This window comes from Eurosta solidaginis, chromosome 4, assembly GCF_040869045.1.
Source record: "Eurosta solidaginis isolate ZX-2024a chromosome 4, ASM4086904v1, whole genome shotgun sequence".
In the NCBI taxonomy this organism is placed as follows: Eukaryota; Metazoa; Arthropoda; class Insecta; order Diptera; family Tephritidae; genus Eurosta; species Eurosta solidaginis.
The window spans coordinates 74,973,641-74,996,154 of NC_090322.1; the positions used below are offsets into that span (position 1 = coordinate 74,973,641).

General features: G+C 37.8%; 1 protein-coding gene across 10 annotated transcripts in view; it reads left to right on the forward strand.

Annotated features, from left to right (window-relative positions):
* dtn (transmembrane protein 132C dtn) overlaps window positions 1–22,514 on the forward strand; it is a 597,671-nt gene that overhangs the window by 228,004 nt on the left and 347,153 nt on the right. For all 10 annotated transcript variants that reach the window (XM_067782100.1, XM_067782098.1, XM_067782099.1 and 7 more), the window contains exon 4: window positions 15,992–16,512. In XM_067782100.1, the coding sequence (XP_067638201.1) occupies window positions 15,992–16,512 (521 nt within the window). The remainder of the gene's footprint in view (window positions 1–15,991; window positions 16,513–22,514) is intronic.

Here is a 22,514-nt window from a genome sequence, read left to right on the forward strand (position 1 = left end):
TAGTGAAACCATCAACAGATGCCGATTATTCTTTTGTAAGTTAACAATAAATCAGTATTTCTTTGAGTCTTTTACAGAATGGAGGAACTTAGACCCACCGTTACTAACTTGACTGGTGCTGTCAATGCGCTTCTAGAAAATATTAATACTTTGGAGAGGAGTGTGGCACGCATTGATACAAAAAACTCCATGGTCATGACAGCGGCTAGGGGAACGGCTGAACCTGCAGAAGAAGTAATTGCTCAGGCCCCTGCCAAAGAAGCAGACATCAAGGATATTAGTAGGCTCCCTGATTGCGTCACGGAACTACAAGTGTTTGACGGTAACCCCGTCTAGTATATATCATGGGTTCACTCAGTGGAAGGGAATCCTTTCAGACTTTGTGTTAATGAAGGGAAAGCCCCTTTACCGTGCGATTCTCCAGCATATTAGGCAGAAGGTACGGGGTGCAGCTGAATCTGCACTTATTTCCTACAACATATTCGACAGTAATTTGGGAAAAATTAAGGAATGTCTCTTCCTGCACTACGCAGATAAGAGGGATGTTGGTACACTCGAACACCAGCTGCACCAACTACAACAAAAGGGAATGAGAATTCATGAATTATACGCCAAGGTGAATCATCAACTCTCCCTTATTATTAATAAAATAAAAGCTGAATCCTACACGGAAGACGCTGTTAAAGTTCTGATAGAAACCTACCGTAATCGTGCCCTGGACGTTGTTATACGTGGGTTAACGACGAAATGTCGCGAATGCTTCTCATACGACGTCCTAAAATGTTGCCAGAGGCATATTCAGCCTGTTTGGAAATCCAAAATGTGGATTTCCGCAATTTTCCCGTTCATACGAACAATTTCAATAACCGTGTGGCTATTCCTATTAACAATTTGCCAAGAACGTCCTCATTTAGGAATAGGAGCAGGCCTCCCCAGTTGCCCCTAAACCTACTTGGCGCAACTACGAAAAGCATCCATATGTAAGGAGTGATCGTCCGTCAGATCGATTTGGAAATACCAGCGCCCCACTACATTCGCCTGTAGAGAAAATGGACGTAGACCCCTCAGTGCAGACGCGCAACCTTAACTATATGAATCGCCCAAATCCGTTTAAAAGAAGTGCAAGCTGGGAGAATATACCACGGAAGCAACAAAGGGTATTACATAGTACACCTGGAGAGAGTGAGGAGAAAGATGTGGACCTGAAGGAATCGTCAAGTGAAGACAACTCGGAGGAGTTTCTGTCTTCCGGTCATCTAGCGTACCATACCTAGAATATACCTTGCCCGATGGCCGTGTGCTAGATTTCCTTGTGGATACCTGCACAAATAAGAATTTCATTAAAGACGCTATTGCAACGAAAACAACTCCTGTGAAAAAATTATTCAATGTAGTAGCATGCCAATTAAGGATAAAGTAAAATTAAAATTTATTTGAAAGTGTGGGTAACTCTAATGAATTTGATTTCTTCATTTTACCGACTCTTAGTGAATTCTGCGGAATCATTGGGGACGATACCCTGAGGAGATTAGGCGCTATAGTAGATAGAAAGAATAACCTCCTTAGTATAGATAATTACAAAATCCCCCTGAAGGGCAGAAAATCTCTCGATGTAAACTTTACATTAAGAAAGGACCTACCTCTTGATATTCATGGAAAGGTCAATTCACGATTGAAAAAATACTCTGGTCTTTTCGAACCACTTAACGGTTATGAGCTTGCAAACACAAATGTCCGTGCAGAAATAAAAACATCAACTGCCGAACCGGTATATAGTAAATCCTACAGCATGTATGAGAGATGAAGTCGAAAAACAGATAAATGAGCTCCTAGACGAAGGTGTTGTCCGGCCGTCAAAAAGCCCATACAACTCTCCAATTTGGGTGTCCCTAAAAAGCCTAAGGCGAATGGGGATAAACAGTATCGTATGGTTATAGACTATAAACGGCTGAACGCTGTAACTATCGCCGATACTTACCCAATTCCCGATATAAATGCGACTCTTTGTAGCCTTGGCCACGCCAACTTCTATACGACAATTGATTTGACTTCCGGATTTCACCAAATTCCCATGAAGGATTCGGACATCCCGAAGACAGCCTTTCCTACAATGAATGGCAAATACGAATTTCTTCGGTTGCCATTCGGGTTGAAAAATGCGCCTGCCATTTTCCAAAGGATGATAGACGATGTCCTCAAGAAGTACATCGGAAAAATTTGTTACGTCTATATTGACGATATCATAGTATTTGGCAAGGATGCAGAGGAACACCTTGTTAATGTTGAGAAGGTTTTTGCAACACTTTGGGAGGTGAATCTTAAGGTTAATTTGGAAAAGACATGCTTCTTTGAAAAAGAAGTCGAATTTCTCGGCTATGTTATTACTCCCGATGGAGTACGCGCTGACCCAAAATACGGTAGAAGCTGTTAAAACGATTTTATACTATAGGAAATTCATTAAATATTACGCCAAGGTCGCCAAGCCACTCACCAACCTCACTAGGGGGGAAAATCCACAGGTAAAACCGAACGCGTCCAAAAACGTAGCGATTAAACTTAACAAGGATGTTTTAGAAGCCTTCTGCGAGCTGAAACAACTATTGATGTCAGCGGATCGAACTACGCCGTTGGCGAGGTACTATCACAAGGATCAATAGGCGATGATAAACCAATAGCATACATATCGCGGTCTCTAAACAAAGCCGAAGAAAACTACGCTACGAATGAAAAAGAGGTTTTAGATATTGTTTGGTCACTGGATAATTTGCGCTCCTACGCCGTTGGCGCGGTACTATCACAAGGATCAATAGGCGATGATAAACCGATAGCTTACATATCGCGGTCTCTAAACAAAGCCGAAGAAAACTACGCTACGAATGAAAAAGAGGTTTTAAATATTGTTCGGTCACTGGATAATTTGCGCTCCTACGCCGTTGGCGCGGTACTATCACAAGCATCAATAGGCGATGATAAACCGATAGCTTACATATCGCGGTCTCTAAACAAAGCCGAAGAAAACTACACTACGAATGAAAAAGAGGTTTTAGCTATTGTTTGGTCACTGGATAATTTGCGCTCCTACCTTTACGGCGCAAAAAAAATTAGGGTTTACACTGATCACCAACCTCTGACATTTTCCTTGAGTAATCGCAATTACAATGCAAAGCTCAAGCGATGGAAAGTTCGTATAGAGGATTATAACTGCGAGTTAATTTAGTCGCTGACTTACTCTCCAGTCTCAAGACGGAAATGGACGCATTCACTGACTCCATAATTGCGCAACCATCGAGTTCTATGGCTGACGCGGTATCTGAAACTGATACCGCTTCAGAAGGAAGGTCCTCAAAAATTACCTCAACACAAACGTTATAAATGGCATTAAAATTCCGGAAGATGATCTCCACAGTGTGCAGGCTGTATACGTTAACAATTTCAGTAGATATAAAATTAGGATCACACAGCGCGTGGTAGAAGATGTGACAATAGCTGATAGGGTATTGAACATTATCGAGAAGGAGCACAAGCGCGCGCATCGAAATGCTCGTGAGAATAGGGAACAGGTACGGAAAAATTTTATTTTCTCGCAATGTCCAAACAGATTAGGGAATACATTAGCCAATGCGAGACATGTAAATTGAACAAATACGATAGGCACCCTTCTAAACCATATGAGCAACCAACTCCCATTCCTAGTTATCCGTGCGAAATCTTGCACATTGATATTTTCGAAATTGAACGACAAAAATATTTGAGTTGTACCGACAAATTTACCAAATTTGCTAAGCTCTTCCCTATCAAAAATAAGTCATCTCCTCATTTGCGAATGAACCTAACGATCGCGCTGCATTATTTTACAGTGCCACGAGCTTTGGTCATGGACAACGAACGCGGATTTTTGTGACCACTTATATTAAATTATATCAGGTCTTTAGGATAGAAATATACCAAACGCCAACGCAGCGAAGGGAGGCCAATGGTCAGGTAGAGAGGCTACACTCTACCTTGATTGAAATATACCGCTGCCTTTCCGTTGAATTTCCTAGATTAACACCTGAAGAACGCGTCGCAATAACTGTGGATAGGTATAATAACACGATACATTCCGTAATAAAGCGCAAGCCAACTGACGTTTTTCTGAATAGGACCCAGGATTTAGCAAACTTCAGGGAGCGCACTAACGAGGACATAAAGGCTCTTCTTCCACACGAACAGGAAAGTAGAAACTTAAGAAATAATAAAACTCTTTCATAGCTAACAAACAAATAAAAAGTAAGCAAAAGCCACTTTATAAGAGAGAAGCTGAAAATAGAAATTCCACGTTAACCACGGATAGTGGAAAAAAATTCCACAAATCGGATATTAAAAAACTAAACTAACTAAAACAAAATGTCTATAAACAGACAAAATGTCAAGGACACATTGAAAACTTACAAAAAACATAAGAGGCGAGATTTGGCAATAAGAGGGAACTTCAAAATAAGAGCGGGGCTTTAATGACATGAGAAGTCACTCGTTCGATGGGCGGGACAACTTTCACTTACGAAAGCTTATGTTTGCTTTCAAAGGGAATACTCACGAGCCTTCATCATGAGTTTATGCCTGCATTCCAACAGAAAAACAAAGAAAAAACGAAATAGCAAGGTAAAAAACCTGCAACAGAAAACGAGAGAAAAGTCAATTCTCAAAAATATAACCAAAGTATAAGCACTCGGGGTTTTTGAAAACAAAAGAACAAGAATTAAAGATTTATTCTAGAGAGAAACAAAATCTCACAAAGAAAAGGCGCTAAAAGCCTAAAAAAAAAGGGGGAAGCATTCCTCGAAAAATACAAATACTAACAAAAAACTAAAACTAACTAACTTAAAAAAAATAACAAAAGAAAAGAAATTAAAAAAAAAATATATAAAACTAACAAAAACTAATAACTAACTTACTAAATTAATTACTGAAAACTGTCAGAAAAATTCCATTCTTTCAACATCACTCCTGGGTCCTCGTAAAATCCTGTCAAACCCTTGCCGACCCGAACTGCACTCATTAGTTATAGCAGTAGGATTTAAGAAATAGTCTACTTTACACTTGAAATGTTAATTACAATTTTGGAATCTAAAATCTACCTAAATTTTAAAATATAACCAACATTATTAAAATGAAATTTGAAATTTACTTAGACTAGTACTTAAGTATATAAAAGTAAAACTTTGAAATGTAAATTTTTTTATAGCAATAGTCGACTATGTATTTCACTAGTTATAAGAATTATCTGTACTCCGACTCCTAGAATCTGCCTCAGTGCATCCGCACAAGCCTATGTGGTATTCGATCTCGTGGTAACCGTACGTGATGGGTACGGCTGAATAATCAATGGCTGCCCGTTATTAGGAAATAGCAAAATTCCTGGAATTTGAGGTCAAGAAACTGGATGAAACAAACGACCTCACAGACGTAATTTTTTCCACTTGAGTAAAAGCCAAACCCAGCTCGAGGAGTTAAAAGGCCCAAAGAACAAGAGAGTTAAGCGATCAATCAACTGGATAGGATCGGCTTGAAAATGGATAGCCGGTTCCCCCGATGCTTCCGACTGGGATGAGCTCCTTCGAGCCGAAGATTCGCTAGTATCCAGTAATAACCAACAATACAAGGTAAACTCTGAAATATTTAAAAAAACTCACGAGTTATTGCAGGTTGTCAACGGCATCGTTACCAATACGAATGACATCATTGGACAGAATCATCTCATAAAGCTTTCACGAGAAATCCTTCAGAAGGCATGATCCTGAAGGATGACATGAACGAACTGGTGTAGGCCTGCTAGATGGCTAATGCAGGTATTGTCAACAGCAACCTACTAGACAAAGAAGAGATCAATGGACTTATAAGCGAAGTAGATTTCCTTCCATACAGCAAAGTTATCGAAGCAATAGAATTCAGCGAACCTTCAATCTACACCAACGGCACGATGCTACTCTACGTTTTGTCTAAGCCAAAGGTGGCCCAAACGAGATTTAACCATCTGATCACCAGAGCAATTGTAAAAGACGACAGCGCATAGACCGGGAGTACAGCACAGTCTTAATCAACAAAGAGCAAACGTATGGTATCAAGGATAGGTGCACCCACCTTACAAGCGCAATGGTGTGCAAACAAAAAGCGCTGGACCTACTTCGAAAGGACGACTGTTTGCCACGTCTGCTCAAAGGTGGTGGTAAAACTAGTTGCCGGTACATCAATTGCAACGACTCAACGAACGAGGTGATCAAGGAAGACACGATTATCGTAGACAATTTCAATAACACCGTGTGGTCAGGTGATGCTCCCAATCACTTGAGCGGCTCTTACATCCTTCAACTGGACAATGAAACGATTCGCATTGACAGAATCCACTGGAGTATGAGTAGTTCAGGAGTTCAAATACTCCCCCCTGTGCTATATACTATTGCGAATAAAAGTCTTGCAGTTAACCTTAATCTTGTACACGAGATGACAATCGGCAATGTTAAGCTCTTGAGGTACCTGAGGGACAAAACAAAATGGTTCACGGCATCCGAAACTTTGCGGCCACTTCTGCTCCTACTCATGATTTGGATAATTTGGAGGAAATTAACAACGGGACCAAAATTCCCGGAATTGCGACTGTACATTAGAAGACAATATAAAGAGGACACTTGTCCAAATCCTGATCTGCGGGAGTTAACACACGCCGCCAGTTGCCCTTATTGCAACATAGGGCCACGCATGGCAACCTAACACCTTAATTTAAGGCCATAGTTAGTAACGGCGACTAATAGGTGTTTATTTTTAACTGTAAAATATACTTAATTGTAACAAAGTGAAATCTTCCTGTTGTGTTTGATCTTTGGGCGAGTTGGACCAACAAATTAATTTTTTTATAGATCAAGGACTATTGTCCTTTAACTTGGATCAGTTTTTCATTATAAGGTATAGAACATTATTATCCAAACTGGGCGTCTGCGGATCTCTTTGGGCGGCCAATTCTTAGTCACTTTCTTTGGATCGCAAAATTGGTCACTTTCTTTGGATCGCAAAACTGTTCTTCAAGCAGGACAAATATAAAAGGTTTTTTTCGTTATGGAAGGCTTAACTTCAGAATGTAACTTATGTTATAAATTTCACGAAACACCAATTAAAAAAAATATATATAGTTAATTTTGGGTAATAGCCTTATATATTTGTATCTTTTTGTAGTTTTTTGACCTTAAGGACGCAGGAATAAATAAAACACCTTTTTTTATGGTATTATGTATTTAATTAGTTGGTCCATATTTCGGTTTCAATCTGAAACGGTCCGCAGGAACAAATGAATGCACTTGATCGACCCTGTCATTATTACACCACCTCCGATACTTGCCGTCGGCATCACGGACAGGTCCATAAATCTTCCGGAGAAAGAGCTCCCAAGAGCCAGCTCATCGTCTCTCGACACCGTCCATGATTCCGAGCCATACATCAGGAGGTAGATTCAGGAAGTGTGAGGTCAAAGCTCACACTTACTGAATATAGCTCAGGACAGGTATGATGAGCAACGATGTACACTACCTCATACAAGTGATCAGCTAACTTGTGCATGTATAAGCGTGCTTACGATAACACGGTGGGCCAAATTACACGTTTAGTAGGTTTCTATTCGTTGGGTCAGTAGCATGTTAAATTCTATGTTTAGCATAATATATAATTGCGTTAATATATCGTTAAAAATTATACTGTTAATATTTTGAAGATGTATAATTATCACTGCACTAGGCACTTTTCCAATTAAAAAGAGGGCACACGGGGGGTTATGTTAAATTGCTATATATGTATTTATATTGTTGTTATTCACAATTCAAGCTTTAAAATATACAAACAAAGTTATAAAATGGAATTTAATTAAATATTAAAAAAAGAGAACTGCGCGACGGCGGGCGGGAGAAACTCCGATTTAAAAAAACACGGCGAATTATGTTGGTGGGTAGGTTTAGATAAACTAAAAAGAGTAGTGAGCGTGGTGGTGGTTGCAGGCACAGCTGGGCTGTGCTGCTTGCGCTTGGCTGTACTGGCCGGGTGTTGCCAGACGGAGGGGGGCGGCGGAATTAGTCCGAAAATTGGATCATGTCTTCAACAGAAGAATTGACATAAGCTTTGCTTTGCATTTTTCATTTTTATTTTATTTACTTTACTATAAAAAAATGATTTAGCCAAATACAACTTTCATGGAAAATATAAAAGAAGTATATCTGAGGCGTTTTGGCTTTTGTTTTACATATTTGACACAAATAAATAAAAAATACTGTGATGATAGTTTTCCGAAATACGAATAAGTTAAGCCTTTCATCATATCTCGTTTTGGCGATTTTTCTCGTCTTTGAAAGTTAAGAGTAATTAATATGTAGATATGTGTCTAACTCTTCCATGTCTTTATAACAATTTTTTAATTTTGTGTACTTACTGTCAAAAATATAAACAAAACAACTTTCACACCAGCAGAATTTACTTCCACTTTTCTTGTGGAGGGACGCAGCGAATTAAATGAGGCTAGACTGAAATTACAGCTCTATTCTTATAAAGCACATCGTTTTCTAGGGTATTTTAACTGGAAACACAAAGCATTGGAATACATGTTTTTATGTTAACACATATCAACAAGTACTTCTTTTTTTAGTTTTTTTTGCAAGGTTCTCAAGAAAAAATAAACGAAAGTTCACTGTAACATATGTGTTAATGTATTTCAAAACAGTTGAAATTTTCTTGAAAACCGTTCTGCTTTATTAGAAAGTTTGAAGTATCTTTTGCCTGTGGAAAAGTTTTCATGTTTTTATTTTTGGCAGTAGCTAATTGAAAAGAGTAAAATAAAATAAAAATTTTAAATAAATAAAATAAATGTAAGGCGCGACAACCTCCGAAGAGATTTAGGCCGAGCTTCTCTTCCAATTTGCGTCGGGGTCCTTTTAATTTTTCATACAAATTATCGCGACGGGACCCACTACATGTTTTATGGCGATTTCGGACGGCATCTGTGAGGCAGATGAGATTTCACTGAGGCGCTTTTCATGGCAGAAATACACTCGGAGTGCTTGCTAAATGACTGCCGAGGGGCGACCCCGCTTAGAAAAACTTTAATATAAAATGGCCCTATGTCAACTGAAATACAAAATTATATGTACCCTGAAACTTTTAAAATGCAAAAAAAAAAAAAAATTATTTTAAATGTTTAAAGAATTTGATAGTCCCCTTAATGAATAAATTTTGAATTAAAGTTTTTCTCAGTGCTACAATATTTTAAAAAAATGTTTGTGGTCAATTTGTTACTGTAAATTTGAGTATCTTACCGAAGTGCCTTGGCTTCATACGGAAGTGCTTTTTCTTTACATTTTCATATGAAATTCAGGCACTTTCATATGAATCGAATTTATATGTGAGGGCTCCCATATGCTATGAAATTTTTTTTATATTCAAAGTGTGAATTTGTATCTGTGCCTGTTCTTCAGGGCAAAACAAAAACAAAAGTGCTAGAAGTGTATAGGTGTTGAACAGCTCTGCAGATAGTTTTCACTGATAAGCTTTTCATAGCAGAAATACACTCGGAGTGCTTGGCAAATACTGCCCCGCTTAAAAAAATTTTCTTCTAATTGAAAAAAACTAGTTTCTAAAATTTTGATGTTGCTTTGTCCGGGGCGTGAACTCACGATCGTCCATGATTTTGTGGGCTTCTTTGTCGGCAGAATTATTCCAACAAATGATGGTTTCTGAAGTAAAATGACTCTCATTGACTATTGTAAAAAGGCTAGTTAGTAAACCGCCACAATTTCTAAGCTCACATTGTTTTTCTGGTTCCCAAATAGACGAAATCCTTCACAGTCTCTAATTTCTATCCGTCAACAGTGACGTGGCTGCCAAGGCGTGAATGCTCCGATTCTTTCTTGAATGACATTTACCGCAAGACCCAATTTTTTTATACCTTTCATGAAAATGTATATTAAGTTTTTCACGAATCTCAAAATTGTAAGTCCTAATCAGGATGACGAACTGTCCATCCGTCTGTCTGTTTGAACGCAAACTAGTCCCTCAATTTATATATAATTTATTTATATACATATGTAATATCACGAACAGTATTCCGACCAAGATTCCAAGGGCTTTTTATTTCGCCCTGCAGAACTTTTTCATTTTCATCTACTTAATTGGTAGGTGTCACACCCATTTTACAAAGTTTTTTCGAAATTTATATTTTGCGTCAATAAACCAATCCAATTACCATGTTTCATCTCTTTTTTAACACGCTTTTATTAGCTTGGCCTGTATCTATGTAACGGAATCTTTGAGCTTAATTTTCACCGGTTTCTAGAAGTCTGATTAATTTGAAACTTTGCATACGTATCAAGGACCGATGACAATGCATTAATACGATGGTGTGGTTACATAAGGTCAACGGCCATAAGGTCAATTGGCCTTATTACCACTTGAATGGATTTGAAACTTTGCACATAATGCGAAAAACGCTTCCTTTATTAATGATAGAAGTGGATGCATGGCACATCTACGAAAGAGCATACTGGAGCCCTTTTTTTATTAATTAACACGTTTATGTTAGCTTGGCCTGTATCTATCTACTATGTATGTATGTAACGGCATCTTTGAGCTTAATTTTCACCGGTTTCTAAAAGTCTGATTAACTTGAAACTTTGCATACGTATCAAGGACCGATGACAATGCATTAATGTGATGGTCTGGTGACATAAGGTCAACGGCCATAAGGTCAATTTGCCCTATTACCACTTTGAATGGCCATAAGTCTTCAATCTTTGAAGCCCACCTTTTCTCCGGGACCGGACGGTGTTCCTAGTTGCGTGCTTAGGTACTGCGCCGAAAACATGTATGAGCCTATTTTAAAATTATTTGAGGTATCTCTGGGATCTGAGTCATTCCCGGCACTTTGGAAACAGTCTTTTATTATACCCCTGCATAAAAAAGGTAGTAGGTCAAAAGTTGAAAACTACAGGGGTATTGCTAAACTTTCAGTCATTCCTAAATTCTTTGAACAGATTGTTACCAGTCAACTCCAATATCAGTGTTCTAGTCTTTTATCTCCATGCCAACACGGTTTCATTCGTCAAAGGTCAACCACTACACATTTGTTGGTATTCACCTCTATAGTTATGGAAGGATTTTTAGCGAACAAGCAAACGGATGTCATCTACACGGACTTCAGCAAAGCATTTGATACCGTCAACCATGAGTTACTTATTCATAAGCTTGATTTACTGGGCTTTCCGTTTCACCTATTAATGTGGCTGAAAAGCTATCTTTCTAACCGGACCCAAAAAGTCCTGTTCAAGTGCAATCTGTCGGAATCGTTCGGAGTTTCCTCCGGCGTACCCCAGGGAAGTCATCTAGGCCCTTTGCTCTTTGCCCTTTTCATTAATGACTTGCCACAGACAATATTATATTCCCATACTATAATATATGCGGATGATGGAAAACTTTGCTACACTTACTGTCCTACCGATTTGAGTTCCTTGGATCTTCTTCAAGCCGACTTGGACTCGTTCCAATGTTTATGCACAACAAATTTACTAGCATTAAATTGCTCTAAATGTAAGCATATGACATTTCACCCAGTGAAGCCAGCATTGAAACGTTATGTAATAGATGGTACGTCTTTGGAGCGTATATCTATTGCAAATGATCTAGGTGTCCTTTTTGATCCGAAATTGAATTTTAACATGCATATTTCATCTATTGCCAACAAAGCGTTGGGTTTACTTGGATTTGTTAAAAGATGGGCTAAAGAGTTCGATGATCCGTACCTCACTAAGGTTCTTTACACATTGCTGGTTCGTCCAGTACTCGAGTATTGCTCATGCGTTTGGTCCCCTATTTCTCAAAAACATATAAAGCGTCTTGAGTCAGTTCAAAAGCAATTTTTGATATTTGCATTGCGCGGCCTTAATTGGGACTCAAGTCTCCACCTTCCTCCATACAGAAGTAGACTTCTTCTTATTAACTTACCCACTCTGGAAAATCGGAGAATATTACTGGGGGTATTGTTCATCCATAAGCTCATTATTGGAGATATTGATTCTGCGGACCTTCTCAGCCGCTTGTTTTTTGCGGTTCCCCCTAGAGTATCCAGACACTACGTTCCTTTCTATTTACCCCTTTGTCGACGAAACTTTGCTAAAAATAATCCTCTTCTTATCTGGTGCGCGGACTACAATGACTTGTATAGCTGTATCAGTCTTGAATGTAATTTTACCACTATACGTAATGCAATACTTGCCTATCTAATTTAAGAGATACAAGCTAATTTAATTTGCCGGCATTTTATTTCTTCCATAAAAACAGGAACTATCTCGTTTAAGGATGGAGGAACATTTATCAACATGTATCATTAGGAAGGAACAAGACAGTACTGTGTTGATTGGAATCTGGTACATTCCAACAACGTAAAAAACATGCTTTTTCATGAGTCACTGACCGGAATCGTATGCATTCCGGCAGTATAATCTTATGGGTCAGGCATCGAGCTGATTGGAATCCGGTGCATTCCAACAACACAGGTCATGCTACTTTTTTATGCCTTGTGATGGCGTATCCTCATTACACTACTCTTAGCACTGCCGGATTCCCATGACATGCTGACTGGAATATTGTTGCATTCCAACAGGAAGATTGGCGTTGCCCAGGAACCACCCTGCATCGGTGTAAGATGGCGGTGGACCAGGGTTGTCTTTCTTAACCTTAACAGCCACCCTAGCGAGCGCGGCCTCGATCCACTTCCACTGTTGTTTCGGGATCCTGCCATCTTCGCTGCTCTCGTCCATAATGCCAATGATCTGCCGACCCTTGGCAATTTCGGCGAAAGACCGCGTCCCTTTTCGGTGCCGTGGGGTTGGATTCATCCATGGACCGCTGACGTTTCAAGGTTTCATCACTCTCGACTAAAACTTTTAAAATTACTTTATTAAACCCCAAGTTTAGTAAAGACATATCGATTTTTGCTCAAGTTATCGTGTTAACGGCCAAGAGGAAGGACAGACGGTCGACTGTGTATAAAAACTGGGCGCGGATTCAACCGATTTCGCCCATTTTGACAGAAAACAGTTATCGTCATAGAATCTATGCCCCTACCAAATTTCAAAAGGATTGTTAAATTTTTGTTCGACTTATGTCATTAAAAGTATTCTAGACGAATTAAATGAAAAAGGGCGGAGCCACGCCCATTTTGAAATTTTCTTTTATTTTTGTGTTTTGTTGCACCATATTACTGGAGTTGAATGTTGACATAATTCACTTATATACTGTAAAGATATTAAATATTTTTTTAAAATTTGACTTTAAAAAATTTTTTTTAAAACTTTTAAATTACCTTCTTTTAAAAGTGAGCGGTGCCACGCCCATTGTCCAAAATTTGACTAATTTTCTATTTTGCGTCATAAGGCCCACGCACCTACCAAGTTTCATCGCTTTATCCGGCTTTGGTAATGAATTATCGCACTTTTTCGGTTTTTCGAAATTTTCGATATCGAAAAAGTGGGTGTGGTTGTAGTCCGATTTCGTTCATTTTAAATAGCGATCTGAGATGAGCGCCCAGGAATCTACATACCAAATTTCATCAAGATACCTCAAAATTTACTCAAGTTATCGTGTTTACGGACGGACGGACGGACATGGCTAAATGAATTTCTTTTTTCGTCCAGGGGGCCTACTCTGTATTGCGATGCGAAAGGCAGTGCGATGCGAAATTAAATTGCGATGCGAAAGGTAATTGGAACTCTGTAGCGCTATCGCATCGCTAACAATGTCGCTTTTTTATTTTTCGTTAATTTTTTGCTTGAGTATGCATCACTGACCAAACTCAAAGAAAGAGAACAAAAGAAACAAGGCGATTACAATTTCGGCAAACGATTAATTTTTGTTGAACAAATTAAAAAAAGGATTCTGTAGCATTATGGAACGATTTAAATGAAGAAAGGATTGATTTAAATGAAGAAATCCTCCCAGTTCAGAAATTGAACTGGAAGAAGTGAACGTGATAAATACAGAAAACGTGGAAAATCATAGAATGGGAAATATTGCTAGATGTATCAGAGAACAAATAAAAAATGACATGATTTCAAAATGAAAATGATTTATAAAAAAGTGGTTTCGATTTAATTGTTATTTATTTATGTATTTTAAGTCCACTAGGATTACAAATTGTTGCTTTTGTGTTTGTTTTGTTTTTTGAGTTGTCCTATATATTTTTAAATGAATATAAAGATATCAATTTATAAAATCATCAATTAATACTTACGTATTTGAACAATGCGAATGCCTATTACTTGTAGCAAGAAAAATGCGAAAATGAATGCTGTTTGACATTCGCTTTCGCTTTACAGAGTGCCGGCAATGCGAAAAGGGAGAAAAATTGCGAATGGGCAAAATGTGAATGCGAAAGTCAAAATATATATGCGAATGTCAAGATGCAGAGTACCGATTTTGCGATTTCGCGTATTTTTTCTTTCGCATCGCAATACAGAGTAGGCCCCCAGATCATTTTGATAGAATAGATAGAAGTCTATATCTATCTCGATTAGTTAATGCCGTTACGGATTACCGTTATGCGAACAAAGTTAATATACTCTGTGAGCTTGGAAGATGTTACATCGTGGAGGCTAAATTTTCCGTTACGGACATTTCAATGATGATGTGTTGGCGTGGTTGAATCACAGTCCCTTACTTGTGATGTAGGTTTATTATTATTCCCGGTGCTAAGAACAGGTTGCTCACATCCCTTAATACTTGTATTAAAATAGTCGAGTTGCATCTTGTATCTGATTGCATTTTGCCAAAGAGTCAGAACATGTTACAGCGAAATATTTGTGCTTGAAATAGAATAGTAATGGAAGTCAAGGTGGAGTTGCTTTACAACCGGATGCCATTATCCTTAAAATGGTGGGAACTTGGGTACACTCCATATCATACCAAGATAAGACCTTGTGATTGAAACACCCGATTATAAGCTAATTTGTTACCAATGATTCGGCTATGAAATGTTGAGGTTGGCAACATGGAGCCGATAATTGGGCCATAGATCACGCAATTAGATCCGTGTTTGACACCGTGGAGTCTTCCATTGACAGGTACTCACGTTAAAGCGTTTTGAAAATTCCAGGTACATGCCCTCAAATGATGGTCTTTGAAATCTTAGTCCGTTGAATGTTTGCCGTGGTCGTCATCAGGAAAAGGAGATCTCATCGGAGGCTTGGTGGATGCTTCATTGGAAAACGTTTAAACGGGGCAGGTCCCGCCTAGCGCACAATTCAGGTACGGGATTTGGATTTTTACTCCCAGGGGTATCACAATGTTAAAAGTGCCACTTGAAATCAATACGAAAGAGATAGAATAGTAACTAGTGATAAAAGCTTATTATGAAAATTCTAAGGGATTCAAGGGGTTGTGTAGCGCAATATATAGCTTCTCCAACCCAATTGTCAACCTCACCTTCGAGCGGCGAATCCCGTTTCACTAACAGACGAGGCTCTGGCGACCCCAAGCTCCTCATGGAACTTGGGGGTGGGGAGGGAGGGATGGCCTGAAGGTTTAATGTGGCCATATAAATCGTTCCCGAGATGGTCGGGCCAGCACCTTAATGGTGCTGTGTTACCGGAGCGTATCGGATCTGTATCCGACAAAGGACCATCACATCGATAACACTCCCCAATGCCTTCGGGGAGTAACTAATCGCTACAACAACAACAACAACAACAACATGAAAATTCTAATCCACTGTGTTACATGTGATGTTTATTCATTGTTTAAAAATGTTGACCAAATAACTTTGCTGCAACTGTAAATGCAAAAGCTAAAATTTAATGAAATGAAAAAAAAAAACAATTTATAAAAATACGATCTTAAAAACTTGTTCCATTGTATACTTATTATCGTTTAGGTCTATTTTCTTTATTTTAATTCCTGCTCTAAAATAACAAGCTGTGTTAATTTTTATTAGGTGATCATTCCGCAAGTATGGTGGCCAGCACATCCATCAATAAGAGGGAGCAGTAATACCTCGCAGAAACTTCCACACAGAGTTGTACAAGCATCGTACAGCGTATTTGAACCTTCTCCTCGCGGCACTGAACAATGTGAGCCTAAAGTTCAGATTCAGCCGTTGACTACGTTTGCTCATATCCCGTTAGTTGCTGCTACAGTGCCATTTAAAGAAATTCGTATTGATGAACAGCTAACATTTCTTTTGCCACAAAACGCTTTATATCCTATGTCGAAAATTTATGTGCCAGTAGTTTTTCATCAAACGCAAGATTCAGATATTACTTCGTTTACAGTGAGAGCTCGCGTAAAAACCGGTGCAAAAATTTTGGGTGTTACGATATCTACGGATTCATGGAGCATATCGATTGAAAAGGAAAATCCAAAGCATACCACTGCTCGGGTTACAGCATTTAAGAAAGAGTCAGAAGAACCTGTAGAAATTCACAATAACGCAAACGATACTAGCCTCGGAAATAGGTAATGGATTTATTAAATTTATTTTACCTAAAATGATGTTTAATAGGATTAACTATAAAAATACGAAATATGACAATTTTGGGGTGGGAACTTCACGAAAAAACTCCGGTTTTTCGGAGCCACTATCGACTTGATCGGTGATAGCGCCCAGCGATTTTTTTTGATATCCTACTTAAGTCAGCCGTAAATCGGTAGTCTCAAGAGAAATGTATTGTAATGAAATTTAACATACTACTGTCCGCGACTGTAAAAAATAAATATTATTTAAAAATGAATTCTAATTCTGAGGTAATTCAATATATAACGGGATATTTCCGTCATTTATAAAGCTTCAAGGCTAACATTTTATATGATGAACTTCGTAAGGTTTGCCTCAAAAACTGTAACTATTTTGAAAAAGTGGGCGTGGCCGCTCGAAATCCTTGCATCGACTTCGAAAACGGTTGAAGATATTGTGATATAATTTCCTTTTCAAAATCGGTCGATTACAGCGCCCACTTTCTATATAAAACTGAAAAAGTGAAGTATTTATTGATGAAAAAATGTACATATCGCTAATTTGATGCAACGTCGTCATAACTCAAAAAACATGACTTTTGAGTTAATAACATATAAACGTGCCCAATATCATAATCTATGTTGTATAAAAAAATCTTCGTGATCAGTTAAAAATTTAGAACGTGGTATAAAAATGAAAATATTTTCTTTTATATGCGCAACATATGGCAGTTAAAATCTTTGAATGGCTCTCCTGGAAAATTGTGTTTTTTGAGTTATGACGACGTTGCAGCAGATGAGCGATATGTCCTGCAAAAATCGCGACTACTCCATGCATACATGTATGGAGTACTCGCTATGGACCAAACGAGTGCTCCAAAATTAACCACAATTCATACAAAAATTATGGTCCAATTAACATTGGGATGTCCTAGGACTGGACCATATACTCCAGCTCAGCATTACATCAGAGTAATCCCACATGGCAACACAGTCCAATAAACATGGTGTAGTGATTACAATCGTTAAAAACGATCAATGATCAGCTTACAACATGTTCGTGTAGAAACATGAATTGGTCCATTGCTGCATTACAGTGGAGTATAATGATAAGTACTCCAGAATGACATAACTGGACCCCATGATCTAACTATTTTTGCAGGGATGTACCCCTGCAAAAATCGCGAGTACTCCATGCATGCATGTATGGAGTACACGTTATGGACCAAGCGAGTGCTCTAAAATTAACCACAATTTATACAAAAAATATGGTCCAATTAACATTCCGATGTCCTAGGACTGGACCATATACTCCAGCTCCGCATTACATCAGAGTAATCCATGGAGTACCCACATGAACAAACATCGTGTAGGGATTACCCTGCAAAAATCGCGACTACTCCATGCATGCATGTATGGAGTACTCGCTATGGACAAACCGAGTACTCCAAAATTAACCACAATTCATACAAAAAATATAGTCCAATTAACATTGCGATGTCCAAGGACTGGACCATATACTCCAGCTTGGCATTACATCAGAGTAATCTATGGAGTTCCCACAGTCCAATAAACATCCTGTAGTGTACAATCTTTAAACACGAGCAATGATCGGCTTACAATATGTTCGTGTAGAAACATGAGTTGACCCATTGCTGCATTACAGTGGAGTATAATGGTAAGTACTCCAGTGGACCACATGATCCAACGATTTTTGCAGGGTACAAGCGTTAAAAACGATCAATGATCGGCTTATAATACGTTCGTGTAGAAACATGAGTTGCTGCATTGCTGCATTACAGTGTAGTATAATGGTAAGTACTCCAGTGAACCACATTCCTTCAAAAATCGCGAGTACTCCATGCATGCATGTATGGAGTACTCGCTATGGACCAACCGAGTGCTCCAAAATTAACCACAATTCATACAAACAATATGGTCCAATTAACATTGCGATGTCCTAGGACTGGACCATATACTCCAGCTCCGCATTACATCAGAGTAATCCATGGAGTACCCACAGTCCAATAAACATTGTGTAGTGATTACAATCGTTAAAAACGAGAAATGATCGGCTTAATGGTAAGTACTCCACTGTAATGCAGCAATGGGTAAACTCATGTTTCTACACGAACTATGTAAGCCGATCATTGCGCGTTTTTAACGATTGTAATCACTACACAATGTTTATTGGACTGTGGGTACTCCATGGATTACTCTGATGTAATGCGGGGCTGGAGTATATGGTCCAGTCCTAGGACATCGCAATGTTAATTGGACCATATTGTTTGTATGAATTGTGGTTAATTTTGGAGCACTCGGTTGGTCCATAGCGAGTACTCCATACATGTATGCATGGAGTACTCGCGATTTTTGCAGTGTAAAAACGATCAATGATTGGCTTATAATACGTTCGTGTAGAAACATGAGTGGGTACATTGCTGCATTACAGTGTAGTATAATGGTAAGTACTCCAGTGGACCACATCCCTGCAAAAATCGCGAGTACTCCATGCATGCATGTATGGAGTACTCGCTTTGGACCAAGCGAGTGCTCCAAAATTAACCACAATTCATACAAAAAATATGGTCCAGTTAACATTGCGATGTCCTAGAACCGGACCATATACTCCAGCTCCGCATTACATCAGAGTAATCCATGGAGTACCCACAGTCCAATAAACATCGTGTAGTGATTAAAATCGTTAAAAACGAGCAATGATCGGCTTACAATATGTTCGTGTAGAAAAATGAGTTGGTCCATTGCTGCATTACAGTGGAGTAATGGTAAGTACTCCAGTGGACCACATGATCCAATGATTTTTGCAGGGAACGATTTTTGCAAGGTTGTTCATAAAATTCATTTACACGGCGATTTTAGATAATAATGAATAGAGTGGGGACGATCGACTTCGCTGTTTTCCAAAATGTTTTCATATATTAACGTTATTAAAATACACAAACGCACTCTTTGCTGTCTGGAAAATAACTCGGCTTCTTTATTTCAGTAAATTTTATAAAACTTTAGTTATCTAAAGCTTACGACTAATTTCTCCTCTTTAAACTACTCTTCATAGTCTTAGTATATTTACTCTTAAAACTATGTAGCTTAGTTAAGAGAAATATGTATGTACTACTTGTTAAAAGTAAGTAAATATATGTATGTATAAAAGTATGTACAGAGGTACCTATGGGTCCATATATTACACCTCCACCCCTAGAATAGGCAGTCCCTGCTTATTCAGAACATAAATATATTATAAATAGAAATATAGTTCAGTGTTATCATTATATACTATATGTATTTATATATATATTTTTTTAGTACATTGATATATATAAAAGAACAATAATTTTTTTTTTATTTATAATTCATGTTTTTCGTTTTACTTGGGATTTATATAATTTTTTAAATTTGTTATCGTTTGATACTAAATAATTTCCATCTTGTTTATAATTAACAATTTTCTTGTATTTAGGTTTTGATTTACTAACCCTGTTATTATTAACAATGTTGTTGGCAAAACTGTCTGTATAAATTCTATTGGTTTTCTGATTCAAAGCATTTATACGATTAACTTTCTTCTGATGTACTATTTGTGAAAGCTTAGATATTTCTTCTTGTGGAATTAAATTATTCAAAAAATCAATTGGTGGAAAATTAGTAGTAGTGTGAATAGTGTTGTTGTATGATATTATTGCTTTTTGCACATCTTCGCTAATATCATCTTTATTATTTGGATCCGCATTAATGAGCCGAATGTGTTCGTTGAGGGTTCCATGAAGCCTCCCTATATCTGCATTTCCAGTTTTAAGATATGCTGTGGTCGTATGCCACTTTATTTCCTGTTCTCTTAAAAATTCTCTAATTACGGCAGTATCTAGTTCATTGTCGAATACTAATAGATCTGGTTTCCCTAAATACTGAATTCTCTCCTTTAGTGCTTTAAGTATTGATACCCAAGTTCTATCTTCTAAATAAGAGGCAGTTACATACATCGTAAGTTTATCTATGCTTGTCAGATACATGGTGCCTCGTAGTGGAAACCATATATCTATATGCACAATATCGTTGTGCTTTACTGGGGTGGGTGTAATGTTTAAACTGTATTTTATCAGAGACCTATCGTGTTTTGCAAGTTTACAAACTTCACAGGTATTGATTATTGATATGATTCTGGATTTTGTGTTTTGAATTTCGGGTAATAATAATTTTTTTTTTCAATTCCTCGTAACCCTCATTACCCTGCAAAAATCGTTGGATCATGTGGTCCACTGGAGTACTTACCATTATACTCCACTGTAATGCAGCAATGGGTCAACTCATGTTTCTACACGAACTATGTAAGCCGATCATTGCGCGTTTTTAACGATTGTAATCACTACACAATGTTTATTTAACTGTGGGTACTACATGGATTACTCTGATGTAATGCGGAGCTGGAGTATATGGTCCAGTCCTAGGACATCGCAATGTTAATTGGACCATATTGTTTGTATGAATTGTGGTTAATTTTGGAGCACTAGGTTGGTCCATAGCGAGTACTCCATACATGCATGCATGGAGTACTCGCGACTTTTGCAGGGTTTGTTTGTTGCAAAATATTTGGAATTCTTTGTATAGCTCAATATTTGGACAAAAAACAACTACGAGTCCTTTTGAAGGAAGTTTATTTTTTAGAAAGTTCAAAATACCACCCGCATTCGACTCCTTTAAGTTATGTCTGATCTTATTTTTGAACATAATTTTTGTTTTTTTAAGTATATTAAGAGGATTTTCTGTGATTTTAATATAGTCAGCATCATCGCTCTCTGCGCTATGAACTGTATTAGCATCTTCATCAAATAATTCATGTAAATTCATTTCAAGTTCACTATTTGATGCCTCATATCTTAACCTACTTAGACCGTCAGCGATTACGTTTTCCTTTCCTTTTATGTAATTTATATCGAAATCGAACTCATTTAGCTTCATTTTCCATCTTTGGATTTTTGCATTAGGTTCTTTGATATTGTTAAGCCAAACTAAGGGCCGATGTTCTGTTTTTATTACAAACCTTCGCCCAAAGAGATAGGGACGGAAATACTTCGTTGCCCAAACAATGGCTAATAATTCTTTTTCTATTGTACTGTAATTCTTTTCATAGCCATTTAATGTACGGCTTGCAAATGATACTACTTTCTTTCCTTGCATCAGTGCAGCTCCTAACGCAAAATTGCTTGCATCAGTTACAAGTGTGAATGTTTTATTGAAATCGGGATGAACTAGAATAGGATCATTTTTGATTAACGTTGTTAATTTTTCGAAAGCGTTTTTATAATCTTTATCATATGTATTGATTTTCGCACACTGTTTTAAATACTTAATAACATGGTGAGCTATCTTTGAATAGTCTTTTATAAAACGTCTATAAAAACCGGTTATGCCTAAAAACGATTTTATTTCTTTTTGTGTTTTGGGAAGAGCTATTTTATCTATAGTTCTAAGCTTTTCGGGGTTGGGTTTGATACCTTCAGAAGTGACAACATGGCCTAAGAATTCAGTTTCTTTTGGCAGAAAAATGCACTTGTCAACCTGCAATTTCAAATTTGCTTGGCTCAAACGTTTTAATACTTTCTCTTTTGCTTCTAAATGTTCTTCTATACTTGTCGAAAAAATTAGAACGTCATCCAAATAAACTAAACAGATTGAACCAATGTATTCTTTCAATAGGTTGTTAATCAATCTTTGAAAAGTTGCTGGCGCGTTGCGGAGACCAAACGGCATGCGTAAGAACTCATAATGGCCAGTTGCTGTCGAAAACGCGGTTTCTGGAACGTCGTCGGGATGAACCTCTATTTGATGGAATCCCTTTGCCAAATCAAGGGTAGAAAAATATTGGCATTTGCCTAATTTATCAAAAATATCATCAATGTTTGGCATGGGAAATATGTCTTCGATAGTAATATCGTTTAGTTTCCGATAATTAATTACTATACGCCAGTTTTGTTTATTAGAAGAATCTA